We start from the raw sequence: 24,929 nt of genomic DNA, 5'->3' as shown, positions 1-24,929 counted from the left end.
CATAAGGGCTACTTTCATTTTTGGCACGTTTCTATGAGGACTTGCTACTGCAGCCTGAAACAAGTCTGTGTCTTACTCTCTAGCTGCTTCCCATGGAGTGTTCCCACTGAATTCTATGCGCTATCAATGTTCAAGTTCAACTTCATTCAAGGTTCTTCTGTTCAGTTCAGTTGCTCAGTCATGTCCGACTCTTTGTGACCCCATGAATCGCAGCACGCCAGGCCTCCCTGTCCATCACCAACTCCCAGAGTTCACTCAGACTCACGTCCATCAAGTCAGTGATGCCATCCAGCCATCTCATCCTCTGTCGTCCCCTTCTCCTCCTGCCCCCAATCCCTCCCAGCATCAGAGTCTTTTCCAATGAGTCAACTCTACGCATGAGGTGGCCAAAGTACTGGAGTTTCAGCTTCAGCATCATTCCTTCCAAAGAAATCCCAGGGCTGATCTCCTTCAGAATGGACTGGTTGGATCTCCTTGCAGTCCAAGGGACTCTCAAGAGTCTTCTCCAACACCACAGTTCAAATGCATCAATTCTTCGGCGCTCAGCCTTCTTCACAGTCCAACTCTCACATCCATACATGACTACTGGAAAAACCATAGCCTTGACTAGACAGACCTTTGTTGGCAAAGTAATGTCTCTGCTTTTGAATATGCTATCTAGGTTGGTCATAACTTTTCTTCCAAGGAGTAAGCGTCTTTTAATTTCATGGCTGCAGTCAAGGTTCTTACATTCACGTAAAACATTACTTGTATAACTTCAGCATTTTAAAAGGAGATTCAGTGCAGTACTTCTAACAACCATAAGCTGTTGTCAGTTACTGTTGGCAGTCTTCATTTAAAATTTTAAAAAGATACTTGCCTAGTATGCTGTATCTTACCTGTAACGCAATGAGAATGTGTATACTTCAGAAGGCCTAGTTGATCTAAACTACATCTCCAGCAAAGGAGATGCAGACATAAAGAACAGACTTAGGGTCACAGTGGGAGAAGGAGAGGGTGAGATGACTTAGAGAGTAGCATTGAAACATATACATTACCATATGTAAAATAGATAGCCAATGGGCATTTGCTGTATGACACAAGGAACACAAAGCAGGTGCTCTGTGATAACCTTGAGGAGGGTAGGGGAGGGGGGCAGGGGGGTGAGGGTGGGGAGGGAGGCGGGAGTGAGGTTTAAGAGGGAGGGGACGTATGTATACCCATGGCTGATTCATGTTGATGTATGGCTGCTGCTACTGCTGCTGCTGCTAAGTCACTTCAGTCGTGTCTGACTCTGTGTGACCCCAGAGATGGCAGCCCATCAGGCTCCTCTGTCCCTGGGATTCTCCAGGCAAGAACACTGGAGTGGGTTGCCATTTCCTCCTCCAATGCATGAAAGTGAAAAGTGAAAGTGAAGTCACTCAGTCGTGTCCAACTCTTAGCGACCCCATGGACTGCAGCCCACCAGGCTCCCCCATCCATGGGATTTTCCAGGCAAGAGTACTGGAGTGGGGTGCCATTGCCTTCTCCGTGATGTATGGCAGAAACCACAACAATATTGTAAAATAATTACCCTTCAATTAAAAATAAAATAAAATTAAAAAAAAAAACTACACCTCTTCAAATTCAGCTGTGCTTGAGCTGTGTCACAGTATACAGTATGTGAAGAAAGAGAATACGAAATAAATTAGAGGAATAAAGCAGATAGTTGGGAGCATGTTTAAGTGACTTGAGAGAGCAAATGGTTTTCAAGCACTTTAAGCACTTTAAAAACATCAATTCCTCAACATGCATAGGCTATGCTAATTGTAAATCTTTCATTAGAAACCAGTCTCTAGAGTTTCTCCCCAGGCAACATCTTGCAAGCCAGGCTCTGATTACTATTTCTTCTTTAAAGTAAAAAGACAATGCTTCCATAAGCATATTCTGTAATTTGTATTTCAGTTGGTATCACACCATATTCTTTGAATTAGCAAATCAGTTTTGAGGTGCTTTGTAATATATGGTTTTATTCAAATGTATCAGTCCCCTGATCTCAGTTTTGACTTCTAGGTAAGTAGCTAGTTTATAACTGCTTTTAGAATTTTTTTTTTCTATTGGATGATCAAGAACATGATCATCTGTGAATGTTCCCATAAATCTGACATTATCTATAATGTGTAATTGAGCCACATTGTTCTTCAGCGTATAGTTAGATAATTTAAATAGATAAAAGGTATATAAGATGTCCCTTTAAAGCATTTTGCCAAGCCAAAGAAGAACTGAGTTGGTCAGAGGTTGTCAAATAGATTTTGAAATGTTTCTGTCTTTGCTTTTTTTTTGTCATCAGTTTTTTTTTTTTTTTTAAATAGGACAGAAATTAATGGAGTTTATTGTTTTCCTTCTTGGAGTCCTTATATACTTGTAAGAATTAGCTGAGATCTTAAGAACTTTTAGAAAAATATTTTATTAATTTATTGGGCTGTGTTGGGTCTTATTTGTAGCATGGAGACTCTTTGTTGCAGTAAACGGGTTCTCTAGTTGTAGGCTCTAGAGCGCATGGGCTTCATTGCCCTGAGGCATATGGAATCTTAGTTCCCCAACCAAGAACTGAACCCATATTCCCTGCATTGGAAGGCAGATTCTTAACCACTGGACCACCAGGCAAGTCCCTAGAAAATTTTTAAATCCAAAGAAAGTTAGAAGTGTTATTTTAAGGGAGCTAATTTCAGTGGTTCCTTTAAATTTATTTATGGGATAAATTAAATCTATAAAAACAGTAGAAAAATATGTATTGGAAAAGATAAAGGATTCCAATAAAATTTACTAAGAAAAGAACTAAACTATGTAGCCCAGTGCTGTTTTGTGTGCAGTAAATGTCAGTAAATATTTCCAGAATGAATGAATGACCCAGTGAATAGATAACATTTGTAGACCAGTAGTTCTACAGCAGGTGAGACCTGGGTTCCATTCCTGCTTGACCCCTTACCCTTTGAGAAAATATGCACAGGTGATTTTGCCTTTTCTGAGCTGCAGATTCCTCATATGTAGAATGTCGATAGTGAACATCTCTCATAGTACTGTGAAAATTAAGTAAGATTAAATAAGAGCCCAGCACAGACCAGGCATTAAATAAAGATTATTGTTGTTATAAACCGTATGAAAAATGCCATAGGTAGTAGGTTAAAATTGTCAAAAGCTAGCATGACTCAATCATATCACAAAATGATTTTGTTATTTCACACACAAAAAGTGATAACTTAGCCCAACCTGAGGATCTTGGGAATGTCTTTTAAGGAAAGTAACACTTGAGCTGAAACTTGAAGGAGAAGTAGCAGCTGGCCTGTTGAGAAGGTGGGAAGGGCATTTCTAATAACAGAGCTGCTGCTGCTGCTGAGTCGCTTCAGTCGTGTCCAACTCTGTGCGACCCCATAGACGGCAGCCCACCAGGCGACCCCCCCCTCCCCCGGTCCCCGGGATTCTCCAGACAAGAACACTGGAGTGGGTTGCCATTTCCTTCTCCAGTGCATGAAAGTGAAAAGTGAAAGTGAAGTCGCTCAGTCATGTCCGACTCTTCACCACCCCATGGACTGTAGCCTACCAGGCTCCTCCGTCCATGGGATTTTCCAGGCAAGAGTACTGGAGTGGGTTGCTATCCCCTGGTAAAAGTAGGGCTTCCCTCGTAGCTCAGTTGGTAAAGAATCCGCCTGCAATGCAGGAGATCCAGGTTCAATTCCTGGGTAGGGAAGATCCCCTAGAGAAGGAAATGACAACCTGCTCAAGTATTCTTGCCTGAAATCCCATGGACAGAGGAGTCTGGCTGGCTATGGTCCACAGGGTTGCAAGAGTCCAACATAACTTAGTGTTTAAACCACCACCACCAGGCAAGAGTATGACCAAGTCTAAGGTAGACTATTTGAATAGTATTGTTTGGCCAGATTGGGCCTTAATGGCTTTTATAAACCCTGTGTGCACTGTAATCAGAGTAATAATCTATTAACCTAGGACTATATTATGCTTATCAAAAGAAAAATTGGAGCATAATACTTTAATATATGCATATTTAGTAATGTTTTTTACATATACTGATATACATCCATTAAAAATTAGAAAAGATAGATTTCTTTATTTTTCATTATTATTTTCAATCTTTTAAATATAGTTTTAATGTTTTTTAATATTTGTTTTTCTGAATCACAGTTATCTTGCTCAACTCCCCACATGTCTGTAACCCACTGTGGAGAACACTGGCCTATGAACATCCATTGAACGTGAACAAAAGTTTTCCTCCTGCTTCCCAACCATGTTTTGTGAGAGTTTAGGGTTTGTATTTTCTGCATCTGCATGATCTCATGACTCCAGTCTAGAAAAGTAACATATTTTCCCCCAGCTGACTGTATCTGTCGGGGATGTGTTTCCTCAGAGCAGAAGCAAAACCACTCAGGGGGTGCATACCTTGAGCCTGGTCTAGCCTCTCCCACAGATAAAGCCCTCCGGAAGATGAGTTCATGAAGCAAAACTGCAAAACAGAAGAAATGAACAGCTACGCGTAGAGACACAAAAACAGGACTAAATCCCAAGCAGCTCAAGTGCAAGCATGATTGAATGGAAAGCCCAAATTAAAATGTCTAAAATAGTTGAAGGCATAAGAAAAGATCATGAACCTATGAAGAGCAAAACAGGCAGGATTGAAAAGGAACCAAATATGAAATGAAAAATCTGGTCATCACAATTAACTCCGTGGATTAAGAGGCCATTTGTGCTCATGCTTAGTTCTCAGTCATGTCCGACTCTGAGACCCTGTGGACGATAGCCTGCCAGGCTCCTCTGTCCATGGGATTTTTTAGGCAGGAGAGAGGCCATTATGCATGATCACTGGATCTGAGGAATGCCGCTGCTGTTCCAGTTGTAGTCAAAGCATAAATCATCTTTCACATGACGCAGAAGCCCCAACCCACCTTTATAGTTCAGGCTCTCCTGTGTTATTGCTCAGCTTTATTTTCCTCAGGCACAACCTCACTGACCTTTCTGTTTTCCTAATGCCATGCTTCCACCTTCCACAAGCCTTTGAACACACTGTTTTGAACAGTATCTGTGCTTTGCATCTGAAATATCCCACTCCCTTTACTCTGTCAGCTCATTCAACCCTCAGCTCAAGGGTCACTTTCCCAGGGAAGCTTTGTTAATACTTCACAGATTAATGGGGGCTTCCCTGGTAGCTCAGCTGGTAAAGAATCCTCCTGCAATGCAAGAGACCACAGTTCGATTCCTGGTCGGGAAGATTCCCTGGAAAAGGAATAGACTACCCACTCCAGTATTCTTGGGCTTCCCTGGTGGCTCAGCTGGTAAAGAATCTGCCTGCAATGCAGGAGACCAGGGTTTGATCCCTGGGTCAGGAAGATCCCATGCAGAAGGGAAAAGCTATGCACTCCAGTGTTCTGGCCTGGACAATTCGATGGACTGTATAATCCATGGGGTCGTAGAGAGTCAAATACGACTGAGCATACATATACATAAATAGGGTGATTTGTTACTAATGCTTAGAGAAACAGATTCCTTCCCTTCAAGGTACTTATTTCAGTTTGTAATCTCATGTCCATCCCTGTGGTTATTGGAACACTATCCATCTTCCCCACTAGACTGTAAGTCCTGGAAAGACAAGATCATGTTTGTTTGGTTACCCATTGTGCCAGGGGTTGTACTTAATGCCTGGTAAATAAATATATTTTTTTATGAATAGATATTCTAGAAACATAAGAGACTTAAAATTTGCTATTAGAATAGCTCAAAAGGTGGGTTTTTTTCCCAGTTTCTATTGTTCCCTAGTTTTCTTTTTATCCGTATTATCAGAAATTAGATTTCTTCTGTCAAATATCCCTGAAGCCAAATCACGTTGTTTCCTTACACAGATTCTTTACCATTTTAAACAGGCCCTTGTCAGAAGCCTTCAGCTTTTCATGCAGGTCCTCAGATTTCTTGTAAGATAGTCTATAAAGCTCTGTGAAATGATAGCAGATGTCTGTCTGAATCTCTGAATAGTGCAAATTCCACCAGAACCAGAGCCGATTCATCCTAGGAAGGGTGGCACACAGAGAAGGATGTGTGCTGAAGTGGGCTCCTCCAAAGCACATCTGATTTTTATTTTTCAGGTGATCATGAGCCTTCTTAGATCTGTTTACTGGCTGGCTTTTTAAAAATAATGTTCCTTCAGTAACCTTCCTGTGGTTCATTTTGTGAAATCGTGAGCAAGGAGGTACGTGGAGGACTGAGGACCACAGAGCCTCTTTGAGATGGTAGGTTTGGTTCCCAAAGGACAGAACACTGAAGCCCACTCACTGCAGTGAAAAGGTATTGATTTTTCTCCCTCCCTGTTCTCAGCTGCACCTCTGAAGTCAGTATGGTGTGCAGTATCTTTCCTGGTAAAGAGAGGAAAAACTGTCACGAACTTGGTCACCCCAATCGGACATTTCAAACCAAACGAGATGGAGTAGGAAAAGAGCTTTAAAAGCTCTTGGAAACCTCCTGACTTAATTCAGTACCCTGACTTTTGTGACCAAGAGGTTCCTTCCAGTTCATAACAAACCTTGATAGACAATGGGAAGAAATGTGGTGGGGTTTTTTTTCCCTTTAATGTTTCGAAAAGAGAATAAAAGGATCAAATCAGTGAAAACAATACAGCTTTGTGCAGTGATCTTGGAAGGTTAGCACAGTGGTCTTGTCCAAGTTTTCAACAAGATTCTCCGTTCCTGTTATAATTGGCTGCTGGCTAGGTTTGGACCTAACTAGAATGCCAGCGTTCGATTTCACCGTGTCCTCGGTGGAGATATGTCACCGTTTATGCTCGCCTTAGTGACAATTTTCTAAAATGGAAACTCGTGGGAAATCATTACAGTGTTTATACGTCTCCCTTGTCGGACAGCGTTATCCTGTGATATTTTACCAGTGTTTTCCACTGCATGATGGCATCTAGTGAAGGTTAAGGCAGCACGGGTCCCTCTGTAATTTTGTGACTGCATTTTACTTACTGAAGAAGAAAAGATAACTGACAATTAAGTGTTTGGGATGTCACAGAAAGAACATGTGCAGCTAATCAATGCTATCCTTTGGGAACACGATTTTATAAAGCTGATAAGGTAGAAAAATCGGGATTTTGTGATTTGTGTTACATGATGATAATTGCACCTTTTCAATAAAAGAGACATTTCTCCTGGAGTAAACACTTAGCTGGTGGAGGATGCCGGTACCAATGCTATTGTTTTTCTGCCCCCTTTAGGCAATTTTTGGGTAAATACTTTCATAGAGACTTTTTTCCCCCATTCTTCTTTTAGAGTGATATTTTGGTCTATAATAAGGAAGGTCATTTATTCTTCTGTGACTGAGTAACATCGTAGTAAAGAATGATTATTTTTTGCTTTTTACAAGGTACACCCAATCGCCTGTGTTCATGTTTATCAGAGTTGAATATCGTCTTAGCAAAGTCTGTTACGTGATCTATCACACACTTGGTAAAATTCTTTGATTTAGCCCCATTGCCTTTGTGCATCTTAATAACAACCTGGTTTTTAATCTATGTACTTCCTTAGTGGCAAATTGGATGAAACTTTCTTTCCTGTGGTTTTTCAGTTAATTTGGTAGCATCTCCAGTCTGCATGTGTGTGAAAAAGCAGGCAACAGACATTCAGAACCCAGTTATTTAGAAGCTCTTAGGAGCCTACTTTTCCCATACATGCGCCGCCTCTCCTGGTTTTATGGCCCAGGTTTCAGCTAGAGATAGATCCTTCTCTGCTGGTTTAGACAGTAGTTTCTTCTTGTTCCAGCAGCTTTGGAAACTGCCACCCTCCTTAACAGAATGGTTAGTTAACCAGAAGGCCACATTATCTCCTTGGTCCTCCACCACCCCCTTGCATGCTTGGTGGGTAACCTCTTCATATGGAAACCATTCTGAATCTTTTCGTCATTTTCACTGTTTGCTTCTAGCTTGTCTGAGTTTCTTTTTATTTCTCTTTCCTTGGGGGTTAAATAGTATTGCATTCAGTGGAGTGAGAGGGCTGCTCAGCTCATTTTAGACCTTTGTGGAAATAGCACTTTCTTGCTGACCCACCACTTGCAACCAGCAGGGCTTATGACCTACTATCCAGCATGCATCTGGGTACTTCATTCTGCCTTTTACAGTAGTTGACTTGGTACTTTAACCTGTACAATTTAATGGGATTATTTCTAACTTTTTCTCCAATGTGTCACTTTCATTTTGAATTCTGATGTTTTACGGCATAAATTAGCTACCAAACCATGCCACCCTCCTTAACAAAATGGTTACTGCTGCTGCTACTGCTGCTAAGTCGCTTCAGTCATGTCCGACTCTGTGCAACTCCATAGACGGCTGCCCACCAGGCTCCCTGTCCCTGGGATTCTCCAGGCAAGAACACTGGAGTGGGTTGCCGTTGCCTTCTCCAATGCATGAAAGTGAAAAGTGAAAGGGAAGTCGCTCAGTCGTGTCCGACTCTTCAAGACCCCATGGACTGCAGCCTACCAGGCTCCTCCATCCATGGGATTTTCCAGGCAAGAGTACTGGAGTGGGTTGCCATTGCCTTCTCTGATTCTGCCTTTGTTAGATTAACTAACAAAATGGTTAGTTAACCTAATTCACCATCTCAATTTGCATTTGATGTCAGGACTCTACCATCAGAGTTATTAATCAGTTAGAAAGCACTCAGCCCGGGACCCAGTACTGCCCAGCAATTCAGATTCCCCCTCTCATAACAGGTGTGGCGTACTATCATATACTCTGCAGAAATAGAGTTTAAATCTTACTTTCCCTCCTTTTTGGCTAATTAGGAAACCTTCAGCACCATGGCTTGTTGAATTCTAGAGTTACATACAGAAGATGTAGATGCCATAAATATGAACTGCTTTCTACATCCAGCACAGCGATAGATTTTGGTCTTTCAGAAAAAAGTCCTTTACCGGGGTTGCCTCACGGCCAGACCCACAGCCTAGAGCTGAAAGCACTCATGAATTCTAATAGCAAGGCGGCACACACTCCAGCGGGGTTCTAATTGACAAAGAGGTGGAAAACTGAAACAAGAAGGCTAGCGTGTCCTTCGAGGGGCTGGCCCTCAGCGCAGGCTCAGCAGTGCTTCAGGCTCCAGGCCAAATGAAGAGTGCCCAGCAGCGCTGCTCCACACCCGAGCTGAGAGGAGGCATCCTTGGCGCGGCTGACAGAGGGCTGTTGGACCCCCTACCACCGGCAGCACAATTATATATGTGTGTGTATGTTTCAGCAAGCAAGATTCTCAGCTTTCATCATTTTCAAGGGGATCCACGAATCACAGAGGACTAAGAAGTTTTGGTAAATAGACAATAATCCAAACCTCCAAAACCAATCAAATAGATTGTTGAGAATTGATACAGCAAAAAAAAAATTCAAAGAAAACATAATTAACATTTATCAAATGCTAATTATACCAGAGACTCTTGAAGACATCACCTAATCCTTACAATGACCTTTAGGGTAGGCAGAGGAGATGCTCAAACCCAGGTCTTGGTCTAAATCTACGTATTCCAGCTACACAACTTACCTCTATAAAGAATGAAAATGACTAACCATTGAAGATCAATCAAAAATAAAGATAAGCAAGCTAAAACAACAGGGAAATGTGATTTGATATTCAAAATGTAATTTATATATATATATAAAATAGAAAGTGAAAGTGAAGTCGCTCAGTTGTGTCCGATTCTTTGCAACCCCATGCAAAGAATGGGGTTGTAGCCCACCAAGCTCCTCCATCCATTGGATATATATATATTAATTAAGAGCTTATCTGGTGAACCGTTCTGATGATTTAGACCAAACTGGGGTCCCAAGCATGGAATGGCCTAGGCTCTAGCATCAGGATGGAGTGGTTTTTCTCATATAATATATATTTTTAGTAAGAGCTTACCTAGTGAATTGTTCTGGTGATCTAGACCAGACTGGGGTCCCAAGCATGTGGAATGGCCCAGAATGCAACATCAAGAAGGAGTGATTCTTCTTGAGCAGCAGCTTTTTGAGAAACTGAGGAAGATTTAAAGGAAATAGGTCATGAGGCCCTTCTTCACTGATGGGTCTCTCATGGAATGAGGTCATGTGTTTCTGAGCCAAAAGATTTGGTTGAGCTCAGCTGCTCTTCTACATCTCTGTACTAACTGATGACAGTCATTTCACTTATACATATTTTATTAAATTAGTTCTACTCTATTCTATCTCTGGACTTAACTATTATTTTATAAGACTTCTTAGCAGAGGTTAGAGAATACTCCCTCCACATAACTGAATGCTTAACTAACTGCCCAGTGCTGCTTTCTTACAATTGTAAATCCTGAAATCCACATAGGTCATTGTTTTATGGAAAATATTATTTGAAGCTATTCAGCTTTCCTGGTGACTCAGATGGTAAAGAATTTGCCTGCAATATGGGAGACCTGGGTTTGATCCCTGAGTCGGGAAGATCCCCTGGAGGAGGGCATGGCAACCCACTCCAGTATTCTCGCCTGGAGAATCCAATGGACAGAGAAGCCTGGTGGGCTACAGTCCATGGGATCGCAAAGAGTCAGACTCAACTGAGCAACTAAGCACAGCACAGTGAACATTTAAATAAAATGCTCACAAATTTCTAAAGTCTTCTCTCTTCTTTTTCCCCCAGTATATCTGACCTAAAACAATGTGACCATCTATTTGGAGTACTCTGTTCAGGGAGGGTGAGCAGGATTAATTCCTGTCTTGGTGTTGCAGTGTAAACAGCTTTTTGCCTGTCTTTTGTCATTAATGATCATGCTGTAGATGTACCCAGTGCATTGTAAGCCAATCTGTCAAGGCAAATAAACAATTCACCTTGTTAAAATTCCCTAAATCTTGCATTAATAAAATGAAAGTAACCCCCTGAACACTCAGGAGATGTCTTCCTGCATACTACAGTGATGGATGACATGTCTAAAGATCCTGGAAATTAAGTAGTTCAGGTCATTAAAAGTGTCCCACACTTGTTATTGATTTAATTTATTTTAAAAGGTGGGGGTGGAGATAAGAACGGTTACCCACTCCCCTGTTGTGTGTGTGGGTTTTTTTTTAATCTGAAAGCTACCACTTGTTCACATAATTAAAACTATTGCCAGGGTGAACAGCTCTGTGTTTGTTACAACATGAAGCTTTATTATTCAAATAAGTATATCATCTTCTTAAACAAATATCTACAAACAAGTAGATAATCATTGCATCTTGTATTATGGCAGAAATTCCTTAGACCCGCACATGTATCATGATTCCTAAAATCTTTCATTTCTGGGCACTGAAATAATGACCTTCTGAGTACCCCCCCCAAAATGTCCTCAGTTAGATAAAAATTTAGATGAAGGTCAAAAGAATTGAAGGAAACTAATGGAAATAGTAATAGAAGTATGCCTCTGAATAAAAGACCTGGTTTTTTTCTCTCCATTTTGTCAATTTTTCATTTTTCTACTTTATAATCAAGAAAAGAGTAAACATTTGAGAAAGATGAATGAATGGATGAGCGGGTGGGGAAATGGATGAATGCAAACGTATTCAGAAGATGCAGACCCTGTGTCACTTTATTCTAAGGCAAGATTAAGTTATGTGTGTTTGTGTTTACTTGTGTATCACCAATTTTCTATACCAATCCACACTCCACTGGACACATAATATTCATTGTCATATTCCAGTGCCTAACATAATAGGTGATCAGTAAATATTTGTTTAATGAATAAAATATTACCCCCAATGCCTTTTTTCCCCCTCTCTTTTTCATTGCTTAAGCTTCAGCGACACAGTGGGCTGTGTAAGGAATAGTAAGAGCCCCAGACGAGGTTGGTTCTTCAGTTGATGACTCTCCAGGAACTGAGCAGCAGGAGAGTTGAGCACTAGTGTCAAGCAGAGATCGGTCTGCTAGCACTGGTGACCTCTGTGCGAGCTCATTCCATGTATGTGTCCTGAACTGGGTAACAGAATTCCAAACCATGGTGAGAAATGGGGCCGCTCCAGATAAAAATCATAACTAGAAACAATGCATTATGTAGAATTATGTGTACACAAGATACATGCAGTTTGATCTTTTGTCATTTTTTATATACCTTTTGCATCACCTTACATAGCTATTCCTGATCAGCTGTGTGAGTGACATTTCACCATCAATTCTCATTGTTTTTTAAATAGTGTATGATTAGGGTGAAAAAAAAAAAAGCCATGGTAAGTTACAAAAAATGACCCTTAAAATAGTTATATTAATTTAGAAATTATTGCACAATGTTTGATGCTTTTCCCATGGTCTTTGTTAAAAGTGGGGGAGGGAGGTGCAATCATTTCTCTGGCAGACCCTTTCAAAAATAAATATATATGAAAATGCACTCTTACAGTTCTTTATTCGATCCCTCCTGGAAATTGCATAATTTGGGTATCTGAGAACTGACATAGTTATGCCATTATGGCAGCTATTCAGCAGAGCTCCCTAAATGGAAGAACTCTATAGATTTTTTTTTTTTCAGTATATACACTGATTTACACTTAGTGGTAAAACTGTTACTGACCCTTTAAGTGGAACTGTCCAAATGGCAATAAATGTCAGTTGATCCTGTTGCTGAAATAGGTAATAGCTAAAAGATCTTGACTAAATCTTCTAGTTTAAAAAAACATGTATAGCATTTCCTGAACAGTTGTGGTCAGGATACACACATACACACACACACACACACAGTCAAACCGTTTCATCACTAAATAAAGAAAACTTGCTGAAACTGTCTTAAAAGTATTGTTGGTGTTCCCAGGTTTTGAAGTACTTTATTTAGAACCTCCTTGAAGGCAGGGAACTGTGTCTACCTGGTACCCAGCTGTCTTGCCCCCTAGTCAGCATCTAAAGTATAGAAAATGTTCTGTAAATGCTGGTTGAGTGAAGGAATAGATAAAATGGAAGCATTTGCTGACACTGAATAGCATGTGTATTGGCCTGAATTCTTGGTGGGTGAAATAGGGACCACTCTCATTTCACTTTTGAGTAATAATGCTGGTAAGAACTTTGATGGATGGTTATGACTTTTCAGAATAGTTTATTTGATTGATTGTCTAGCAAACTTCACTTTCTTAATTGTTTTCTACTTTCACAGGCTGTCATTCTGGAAAATGAAGAACTTCCCAAGCTGTTTCTCGATTTCCTAAATGTGCGACATTTGCCCTCTCTACCGAAGACAGAGAGTTGTGGGTAAGAGTTGTTGTTTACCTATTGGACATTAAGTTACTTTGCAAACACTTATTGGCCTACCAAATAACCCTAATGATGCCGGAAGGGCCAGCCTGGGCACACCCGTTCTGGCTTGGGACAGCACTTGCTCGCCCCCTACTCGTAGTCAAAGGAATTGCTCTTGAGTCCTCATCTCCATATTGAGGCCAAGGGACCAACTAACTGGGGTTAGACTTGAAGAATTGACTTTTTAAATTATTGTTACATGGAATGATGCTACATGATGGGAATTATGGCTCTCAATACCCTGTTCAAGAACTGATATGTTTATTTGTGGGCTTCCCTGGTGGCTCAGCTGGTAAAGAATCTGCCTGCAATACAGGAGACCGTAGCTCAATTCTTGGGTCGGGAAGATACCCTGGAGAAGGGATAGGCTACCCACTCCTGTATTTTTGGATTTCTCTGGTGGCTCAGATGATAAAGAATCCGCCTGAAATGCGGGAGACCTGGGTTCAATCCTTGGGTTGGGAAGATCCCCTGAAGGAGGGCATGGCAACCCACTCCAGTACTCTTGCCTGGAGAATCGCCATGGACAGGAGCCTGGCGGACTATACTTCATGGGGTCACAACGAGTTGGACACAACTGAGCAACTAAGCACAGCACATGTTTATTTGTGGATACTTGGGCAAAGTCTATATCCCCTCAACACATTTATTCATGTAAGTTTAAAGCTGTAAATGATCTTAAAAATGATTTTACCCAACTCCCTTCATTTTATAGTTGAGCAAACTGAGCCACAGGAATAAAGTGCCTTTTCCCAAATCTCCTGCCTTATAGCTGGCAGAGCCCAGGCCTCTGGCATAAACTCTTTCTCTGCCTCCCCACTGCCTCCCTCAAGAACTTCTGAATGCAGAGCTGCGTATCCTAATCTCTCTCTACCAAGAAACCAGACATTTGATATCATCAGCAATCAAGGAGAGTTCTTCCGAAGAGTTAACACTGAACCAAGCCTCTCACTCAGCTCTGGGTACCTGTGATAATCCGACCTCCAAAGGCCATCAGCAACACCCCTGACATATTAGATCTATTCATTCAGAACTCCGTCACCACAGACTCTCTGCAGATCCAAGCTGGGGAAAGTGTTGTATCCATTTTCTTGCTGTCTCCAGACCTGCCTGAAGGACCCACACTAGCTACAGGATGTTTAAGCTAACCACACCCAAAGGCAGGTTAAACCCCGGCCGTCTGCTGGTTGAGAAGCCACTGAGACCTGTCATAGCTCCCTCACTGGCAGCATTCACTCAGAGCCACTTTTCAGTGACCGCAGAACAAGAACCATATACCCCACTCACCAAATCACCTACATGGCCGGTGTACTCCTGTTTCGACTTGGTGCATTTGCTGGGAAGTTGGGCTTCATATGTGGTTATGTATTTTTAAGAAATAGCAGGAATGAAGTGAGTGAAGTCTTTTCTCCATTATATAAGTCCAAAAGCAAAACTGTAGGATTTTTGAGTGGTCTTCTTCAGGAAAACTGAAATATAAGAATATTACCATCTTAGGATTCCTTAGGAGGAGGCATCAGCCATTCTGTGACTCTGTGAAAGTACCAGTCTCTTTCTTAATATGTCTGCCAATTTAGAGCTCTAAGAATACTAGCTATATCTTCCCTTGTTAGCATAAGCACTGACCCAGCTTTTATTGTCTTTTTCTTTTCTTTTCAAAAAAATTTAGATCTTTTGATGAGACAGAATCTGAAGAGTCAAGGTAAGAACAAATACCAGTCAATCAGGAGTTATACAAACCGAGAATAGGACTGTGGTTTTGTTAAATGTTTCATTACCATCATCTAATTGTTTCAAGTCAAGATTTTCTTTAAAATCTTTGGTAGAAAATTCATTTAAAAATGACAGATCTTTGATGGGGAGTTACAGAAGTAGCCAGTTCTATTTAAGGGTGGAGAAATAAAACCCTGCATTGTTTCATACATGAAATAAGAATACTATTTCATCAATAGTCGTACTACAAGATTTCAAAAAATAAAACACTTTGCATCAGTGATTTATTGTATGTCTGCTTCCGATTCCACAAAGACATGAATGGAAGATGAGCGCACTGCTGGTGATTTGTTCCTCCAGCTCTGCTTGCTATTATTCACCCACACCGTTAGATACATAAACCTTGAGATGTCCCCGCACAGCAGTTTGATCCCCTCAAAGCTAGTTTGTAGTGTTTTCTGTTTACCGTCGTCCCCTGATGCTGACATGCCTGTTCTTGACCTTTCCAGCAAACTGTCCCACCAGCCGGTGCTGCTGTTCCTCAGGGATCCATACGTCTTGCCTGCAGCCAGCGGTAATCAAACCTGTCATCTGCTAACAGCTCTTTACTGATCTGACCCTGCACCGCATAAACCACGTTTTTAATACAGGTCTAACAGAGTGACATTGGTCCAGGGCTTAATAATCTGCCAATAAACCAGTGCTCTTGGTGTAAGAGACATTCAGAATTTTAATTGGGGCAGGCCTTTCAGGAGGAAATGTAATTTTTCTTTCTCTCTCTCCAGGCTGTTTTGAATTAGAGTGATAAGGGGGTAAAGGTATTAATTTGGGGGATGGTGTTATTTTGGACTATGCCAGTTTTTATCCAGATGCTAGGGTTTGAATCCAAGGCCCTGGTCCTTTTTTTTTTAATGCTTTTTTCCCAAAGCTGTGTATATACATTGCATGTGTCTCCATTTCCATTTAGATTACAGCATCTTTGACAGTCAACTATATCTTTTTAAAGATTGTGTGTTTAAGTATAAGGGATCAATTTAAGCATAATGTCATATTTTAGCCCAAGTCCTTTCTTTGTGTCAAGAAATTTAAATTATTCAGAGTCCCTCTCAAAGTGTTCTGATATTCAACTCTTTGTGAGTATATTCTCAGACATTGTCTCATTCAATTTCCTTAACCACCTTAGGAAACTGGCGGGGCAGTTATCATCATTGGATCTTGAGAAAAGTGGATCTCAGGGAGGTCCCTGTCTTGCCTGGTTTCACAGGTCTGGAGGGTGGATCTCTTTTTGCCTAATCTCTCCTTCTGTGCTCTCTGCATATAGTGGATTTGCAGCCTTTGTTTCTGTGAGTAACTAAATAGCATAGCAGCTAAATAGCAATAGATAGATTATCTGTGGACACCTTTCCTACATTCTGGCAATAAAACCTTATCCCCAGCAAGAGAGAAGGGACTGTTCTCTTGTGCTTGAGTCAGCCACTTGCTGTCCATTTAAAGAAGCCTGGCTCAGACACACCCCCGCTCTGTGGAGAACCATTCTAGAAGAAAGCTGCCTTTTGTCATGAGACAGTATACACATATGGTCTTATAATAGTATTTTCCCTATAAAATTCTTTCAGTGAGGAATAATTACCTTTCTTTAGCATTTACTTCTAATGTGCATCAAATATGCCTGGTGTGTTAGGTTGATATTATGTTAACAAGATGTTACATTTAACAAATATTCACTATGTAGCCTAGTCTAGAGTACATGGGCAGTGATTTATAAAGTGGTCTTTCTAGCTTTTAATAATGATTCCACAAGCTCTCTCCCCAGGTATTGTTTCTGCTCAGATATTTTGTGCCTTTGACTGAAATTCCTAGAAAAGTGTGGAGAGTAGAATGATCACCATGGACTAGAGTAGCCAGTTTGCTGTCTAGAAGAGGGAAGGTATTTTGTGCTCTTTGAACTCGATTCATCCAGGTTGTTAAGTAGCATGTGCTATGCACTTGGCTTGACCATGAAGAACTTTCTGGGAAGGAGTATCAGGGGCAAAAGTCCGAAGCTGGAAAGAGTGAAAAAGTATGGCTCATTGGTAGAATGTTGGTGTAGTGGAATCACTTGCACCGAAAGGGAATGTCTGCTTGAGAGTAAGTGAAAATCATGAATTTGATATAAGGAATGGAACCAGGTATGAGAGAGCCAGTCACTAAATCTCCTTTCATGGAACTTTGGCTAGACCCGTGTCATAAATCAGATTCCTATTGTCTTAGAGGTATTATACCAGTGATGCATTCTTGCAGTTCTTTAGCATTTAAAGATAAATTTTACTTGTGTTCCATATTCACGTTGTACGGCTTCTTAACAAAATGTTGAGGTTACTTTTCCAGAGGATACAGAATCTGGAAATACTTTCACACAGACACTGAGACCCATAAAGTCAGAGGAGTGTCTGTCTTTAAAATTTTGGCAGTTAAGCACTGTCCTCTTCTAAAATGCTAAAAATAAAGCATTATTCCCTTAGCATGTGATTTTTGGCCTTTGTTTAGGTTTTTCTGGGGAATTCCTAATAACTCTTGTCCAGGTCCCCAGGGCCAGCTGTGTGACTACTCTCTGTGGGCTTTCTCAGCCCTCCTCTTCCTTGACCCCTCGACGTAAGCCACTGGTGACCACATTCCCTGTCTTCAAACACCAGTTCCCCTTGGCTTTCCCACCTTTCTGCTCTTCTTCCTGGTTCTGGCAGCTCTCCTGAAGGCTCTCCGAAACTCTCTGTTCTTCTACCTTTACTTTCTTTGGAACAATCTCCTCCTTGCTGTGGCCTTGATGACCTTGAGTGTACAGCTGAGTCACAGTATTATTTTTCCATCTGAACCCTCTCTGTGAGCCCCAGACTTGTGCCATGGTTGACACAGCCCTCCACGGGCTGTCCCTGGCTCATGTTTCTGCTGGGATGCCCTCACACACTGATCCAGCCACACAGCAATTCTTTCTGGGTCCCGGATGTAGTGAACTCTCCCTTCAGGGTACTTGCCATTTCTTCTTTCTCGAACCCTCTTCTCATTCTCACACAATGTTGGCCTTCTCCTCTTTCAGGTCCAACTTCAGGGAGCCTTTGCTGATTCTCCTTTTGAGTAACCTCCAAGAGCCCCTCCACCCTGTTTACTATTTTATTTTATAAGCTTACAATAAATGTTTCTAAAAATAAATGAAAACCGACAAAAATAACAACAAAACCTACCCTAAATCACATTCCTTCTCATCACCTCTCAGCGAGAAGCAAAGGCAAGGGCAGTTTTCTGAGTAACTCAAGCAGTCATGGAGTAATTAATTGCTTGTGTATTAGAGACATTTTTAAACACATTTTGTTTGTTTATTCACTTATCTCCCTGACTAACATGTAAGTTCCATGGCTTAGGCAAGCACTGTTACTTATATCCCCAGTAATTAGGCAGTATCTGGTATGTCATAATAGCTGGGACAGAGGATCAGATGGTTGGATGGCATCACTGACACAATGGACATGGGTTTGGGTAGACTCTGCAAGTTGGTGATGGACAGGGAGGCCTGGCGTGCTGCGGTTCATGGGGTCGCAAAGAGTCAGACACGACTGAGCGACTGAACTGAACTGAACTAAGCCCTGTGCCAATTTCAGGTCCAAGCACTTTGTTGCATTCCCCGATTTTCACAATGACCTATTCAGTAGGTACTGTTGTGAAATCCTTCACTAGTCCCATCAAATCCATCGCCACCTTGCTCCTGACTGCTGTCTGAATGTCAACCACAGACAACTTTTCAAAACGATTAATTTCTGTCTCACTTTGTTTAACGGCCCTCCATAGCTTCTCCTTGTTTTTCAGATAAAGCCAGATTTCCTGTCCCTTCTCAGCAGGCTTGAATGTTCCCCCTGCCCTCACTGAGGCCACTCCTATTGCTACCCTAGCCTTCATGCATGTCTCTGAACCCTCCACAGGGCACCCACCTGCCTCAGACTTCACAGCCGGTCTGCTCCCTCTCCCAAGCTCTCTCCTCTAAGAGCCTCTCTGTTCCCCTGATGAGGTCCAATGCCCTTGTAAGTGGTTTTATGTAGTGGGTCCTCGGTACAGGTTGAATTAATAAGTGAACATACTTAGGGATCTCTTGCTTTCCTCATATAATAACTACATTTATGTAAATCCTGGGTATAATTATGTGTAGATGTGATAGACTGGTTCCCTGTTCAATTTATCCATTCATGTCTTACCTACTCTGATAACTAAGTGATACAACAGAAACTACACCTCTGAATTTCCTTTGTGTCTCCTATAAAAATGAAGCTGATTTTTCAAGTTTGACAAAGGGGGCCTTTTGTCAGAGATTGGCCCTTTTACATTAGGAAGACAGGCTCCCGTCCTCCTGCTCTCTAGAAACTAGCGTAATAGAACAAGCAGATTCAAGACACCTTGGGCTAAACGCTGCTATAAACCACAATGGAAAAACTGCCGCAAAGTATTCCCAGTAGAAATCTTAGAATTCCTTCAAGTATATTGAGATTTTGTTAGAAATTGAATTGCCAGTGTAATCTATCTTCCTTGTGAGAAAACATTCAGATAAAGAGCTGGGGCCTGGCAGCATTAACCATTAGAACATCCCTTAAATCAATAAGCTACAAATCTGGCCGCACATTCCTGCAACTCACAGGGGTACCCTCAAGTGACTCGAGGCCAAAGCAGCATGTCTGATGTCACATCTGAAACAAGGGCGAACTGTAGGATGATACACACCCCTAAGTTATGCCTAGGCCTTACCTTGTTGTGTTCAGCAAAATGCACGTATGCTTCATTGATGTGCATAAGAAAAGCAGTTTTCCTTTTGTTTTTCAGATTTTCCAAATGTGGTTATTGAAGGAGTTCTTCATGGGATATTTTACCCTCATCTACAGCCCAGGTAGAAATCCTCCATGGCTAGAAGAAGCTGAAGCACGTTTCGAAGTCGTAGTCGAGGAAATCGATAACCTACCAAATTAACCTAAACTCTATGACATAACGGCTCTCTCTCACTAGTGGTAAAATTCACAGTCCCAGCTTAATTCAGAGCAGGGACATTTCCATTAGAATGGTGCTTTTAAAAATAGAAACCGAACTGGGGCAGTGCTGAGGTTAAGGCCAAGTGTTTAAGAAGTAGAATGTAGCTGCCAATTTAGAAACCCCGGGAAAAGAAGACTAAAGAAGTTCTTTGGGACCTCCAAGTGTAGCAGAACAGTTCCTCTCCACTTCATTCACACCATTTGCTAATTGAAAATCTTACCCTGAATCATTGTGAGACTGATCAGCTTTGGTAGCTTTTTTGGTTCAGATTCTATGACACACTAATCTTTTCATCGTGAGATTTTTTTCTCAGCCAGTGATAGATAACATTCTGAAATGCTGGCACCAGGAGAGCATTACAGAAACATAGTGCTAAATGTGAGGAAGGAACTAAACTGGACATGAAATTATACTGACCATACTAGGGCATTTTAAAAATCATGGCATTTTAATTTGCATTACAGTGGAGTTGCATCATATGCAGGGATTCGCTTCTAATGTCAGCACATAAGACAGAACGGGGGTCTCAAGATTATCCTTGAAAGCCCTTTAGAATGGTGCCATATTGGAAATCTCCATTCACCACAGCCAGTTTTTCCTCCAGTGTTGGAAGAGATAACTGTTGAAGACCAATTAAAGTTGTTAGTGTTTGTTCAGGCACTATTCTGTAGAAGAAACACATGCCTTTAAACACTAGAATTATTCTTACCCTTGTAAGATGCTTGCCCTATAAAAGATGAATGTGAACTGACAGTGACTAAGGGGACTCCAGATTGACAATACTCGTCTTGGTTTACTCAAGGGCATCCCTCCATTGAATAGGTGGTATAGTTGCCAGATTGATGGTTCTTTTCCTTGTTGCTCATCATTTCCTTTTCACTGACCTCATATTTTGTATTAATATAAATTAAATGGTTTTATGATGCACCTCCACTGTTCATCTTACATTCAGATTTTGTCTAATAAAGGATGAAATCATATATGCAGACTGTATATGTGTGCTATATTTGGCATGTCCTTGAAAACTAATTAAGAGCTAGCCTATTTATGATTATTAGCTTAATAAGCTTCTGTGTAGGAGAAAAATATTTAAATTCAAAACAAATAAGTAAATCATGGTGTCTGACTAAGCTCTAAACATACAGGGTTAAAGCTTGCTGCAGATTCTTGAGGATGTATTTATGCTCGATGTGTGACAGCATGGGAAAGAGTAAGAACTGAATAATTAAGTATCCTCAACCAAAACTGACCGAAGAGTCAAGTGTTGGAGATATTTTTTAAATGTTTTGTTATTAGCTATTTTGAGTTAAATAAAAAGGAAGAACCCAAAGTATTTGAATCTGTCTTCTACTGCTAGGATCTTATAATGGAGACACAAGCTGTGTCTTTTCTTTTTTCACACATGCACACACACACACTTCCCTCATATTCACATAAACATTTATTTCTAATCCAACAAGGTAGAAGTTAAATTACTTCACCTATTAAGCCAGTAGATATGCATTAAATAATTTATTTGCCAAGATAGCAAGAATTAAAAAAAAAAAAAAGATCAACCATCATTGGTGACACACTTCTGAAGGAATCTTTTCTGAGAATTAAAGTCTTTTTTAGTGATGACTTTCATTTTTAATTTAATTTAAATGTTTACTATGTCATTTCATATTTCATTTCAGTTCCATTACAGGAAATAGAAACCACAACTACAGTAGGTGTTTTAAGCAGAATGGAATCATAAGAAACAGTGCTTACAGAATCTTATAGAAGGATGCAGGGAATGACCTCCTGTGGGCCTCTAGGCACAATATGCAGAATGCCCCAGCAATTTCCAGTACCCTCCATCCAGGGAAGCTACAACCTCTGTCTTAAGGAATTCAGGGAGCAGAGAGGCTGCTATGGAAGGTCTTGAAGTCAAAACCAGCACATGTAGTTGTGATCCAGGGATCAGCACATAGATTCAGGAGGTAACTGTTCCCACCATAACTGCCTCCTGGCAGCACCCAGGAAGCCGGTGACTGGGCACGAGAACAAGTGTCCAGCTGTCACCACCTACACTGCGGTTGCCTCTCAACACCCATGGCCTTGCTTGTCAGCAGCCACAGCACAGAGCAGCAGGATGATGACATTCACCCAGTTCCATCTTGTCTATTGCGCATGAAAGCACATGCAGTTGGCAGAACCTTCTTGATCCCCAACTTCAAGGGAGTTTGGGAAGGAGTTGGAACTTCCTGGTCTCAGCAGCTCAGAAATGCACGTTGGAAAGAGGATGGAATGTATTTCCACAGTCAAAATTTTAATAAAAACACATAAAAAGATAGATAAAAAGAAAAATCTTCTCCCATCCTATCTCCTCAACTCCCAGTTTCCTTCCTAGAGACACCACTGTACGTGGTTTATGTGTGTACTTTCAGAAATTCTCATCCACATGCAAGCAAATACTGTATATTTAGTGTACGTAATATTCTCCTGTCTCTCCATTTTTGTAAGATGAATTTTTCATATCATGGATTCATAGCCAGTAAAGAAGTAGAGTACAGGGAAGAAAAGAGAATAAAGAAAAGGAAAAGAAGCCCTCTTACCACTTAGGCCAGGATATAGAGACAGCCCTCACACTCCCTCATCCCCTAGTTCTTGGATTTGGTGCTTTGCTTGGGGCTGGTCTCAGACTGGTTCCCCCCCACCGCCCATTGCTGTTTCACGCAGAGCCTTTCTCAGACCTAACTTCTGCCATCTGGCCAGTTTGCATATGGCAGCCCTGATATCCTTTCTCTTGGTGTCCTTCCTTCTCCTCCTCTCCCCCATTTCAAACAGCAGGCTGTGTATACAATCCCAACAGCACTGTGGCCATCACCACGTGGTAAATTCTTCAGTCACTTCACTTTGAGAAGTGTATAAGTCTTATGATCACAGTTTAAGAACAACAATTGTTTCTAAATTGTCAGCTTGGTCAATTGATAATGGCTGTCTACAGTGCTCAGGTAAGGATTCTGACTCACCAACCAGAGTGGATACTATCCAAAACAAGCAGAAAATAACGTGTCAGCAAGGATGCAGAGACCTGGAAACCCTTATACGTTGCTAGCAGGAATGTCAAACGGTGCAAACTGTGGAAAATAGTATGGCAGTTCTTTAAAAAATTAAAATTACGATATGATCTAGCAATTCCGCTTCTGGATATATACCAAAGAAAAAAGTGAAAGCAGGGACTTGAACAGTTATTTCTACAACCAAGTTACAAATGAGTTTCATAATAACCAAAAGGTGGGAGCAACCCAAGTGTCCACTGATGGATGAATGGATAAAATGTGGTCTATACATACAGTGGATTATTCTGCCTTAAAAAGGAAGGAAATTCTGACACCTGCTACAACATGGATAAATCTTGAAGACATTATCCTAAGTGAAGTCAGCCAGCCACGAAAGGACAACTGCTGTATGATTCCACTTATTTGAGGTACCTAGAATAATCAAACTCCTAGAAACAGAAAATAGAGTGGTGGTTGCCAGGGGCTGGGGGTGGGGAGAGATGGGGAGTTAGTGGGTTTCAGTTGGGGAAGGTAAAGTTCTGAAGATGGATGGGGATAATGGTCGTTGCACAGTGGTGTGAATGCACTTAATGCCACTAAAAAAAAAAATAATGATTAAAACGGTAAATTTTATGTCATGTATTTTACCAACAGTTCTTTTAGAATAGACTCAGTGAGTAAGGGTGTGGCAACCAATTAGTGATATTTATCAAGGGTGCTGTTCTCATATCCCTGGTAACCTATGAGATTCTAAAAACAATAGTTCTGAACCAGAGATGTGCATCAGCATCACCTAAAACTGAATCAGTAAATCAGGGAGGTGGCGGGTGAGTGTCTGTCCATGGGTACTTAGAGAAACTTCCCAGTTCATTCTGACACATACTTAGGTTAGGAACCACTGTTTGACGCTTTGAGAGTGTGAGATGGTTTATGAACCCCCCTTCTTTGGTGATTATTGACTCCCCTACCTCCTGCAGAATCTACTAGGAAACAAATGAAGATTTAACTCTCCTAGTACTGCATGTAGCCATGGGGTGGAGGGGCTTATCTCTGTTCATTCTGGCTGCAGTAACAGAAATAGCATAGACTGGATGGCTTATAAACAACACATATTTATTTCTCTCAGTTCTGAACTCTGGGAAGTACAAGATCAGAGCACATGTGGTATCTAGTAAGGGGCTCTGTTTTCCCTGTGTGCTTACGTGCTGGGGAATTTACCAGGGATCTCTCTGGGGCCTCTTTCACAAAGGCACTAATCCCTAATCACCTCCCAAAGGCCCCACCTCCAAACACCATCACTTAGGGAATTTAATTTCAGCATATTAATTTGGGGGAGTGGGTGTGGACCCCAACATTCAGTCTATAGCAGGATTCTTTGAAGAAGCAGAGAGGATGACAGACAAGTTTAGGTAGTGGTCTCAGCTGACAGTATATAATGAATATATTCATTTATTCATCCATTCTTTCAATGAAATTACAACATGGTGTTAGTTATCTAAAGAATAGAGAGACATAATCCTTGTTTTCCAGAATTTTTAGCCATTTATGAGGGAGTATCTTTCCATTTAACTGAACTGGATATAAGGTTCAGTGATTAAAACTATCTTCTCCAGTCTAACTCAGCTTTGAAATGATCATTTTTCATCTCGGCTTTGTTCCAGTTTTCATCCTTGATGATAATGATAGATTTCAAATTCAGCAGCAGAAACCCAGGAAAATAACAGACAGTAAATCAAAACAGAAAATTCTGCAACATTTATGTTTTCTGTCCATGAAGATGCAGAGTGACCGTCTGGATTCTGAGGGTGGAGGTGTTTATTTTTGTGTGGGAGGGAGGAGGGCACATTGAAATGTTGTCTTTGGAGTACACGTAATTGACTAAAGAAAAGTGTTGTTTTATATT

The 24,929-nt window shown here is 41.1% G+C and overlaps 1 protein-coding gene across 2 annotated transcripts in view; it reads left to right on the top strand.

Annotated features, from left to right (window-relative positions):
- Positions 1–21,130, top strand: part of SNX24 (sorting nexin 24) — a 171,975-nt gene extending 150,845 nt beyond the window's left edge. For both annotated transcript variants that reach the window (XM_068980552.1, XM_068980553.1), the window contains 4 exons: positions 13,108–13,202; positions 14,917–14,949; positions 15,470–15,534; positions 19,797–21,130. In XM_068980552.1, the coding sequence (XP_068836653.1) occupies positions 13,108–13,202; positions 14,917–14,949; positions 15,470–15,534; positions 19,797–19,864 (261 nt within the window). In that variant the 3' untranslated portion in view covers positions 19,865–21,130. The remainder of the gene's footprint in view (positions 1–13,107; positions 13,203–14,916; positions 14,950–15,469; positions 15,535–19,796) is intronic.
- Positions 21,131–24,929: the final 3,799 nt, after the last annotated feature.

This window comes from Capricornis sumatraensis, chromosome 9, assembly GCF_032405125.1.
Source record: "Capricornis sumatraensis isolate serow.1 chromosome 9, serow.2, whole genome shotgun sequence".
In the NCBI taxonomy this organism is placed as follows: Eukaryota; Metazoa; Chordata; class Mammalia; order Artiodactyla; family Bovidae; genus Capricornis; species Capricornis sumatraensis.
Note: the sequence above shows the minus strand (reverse complement) of the source record. Positions and strands in the feature narration are given on the sequence as shown.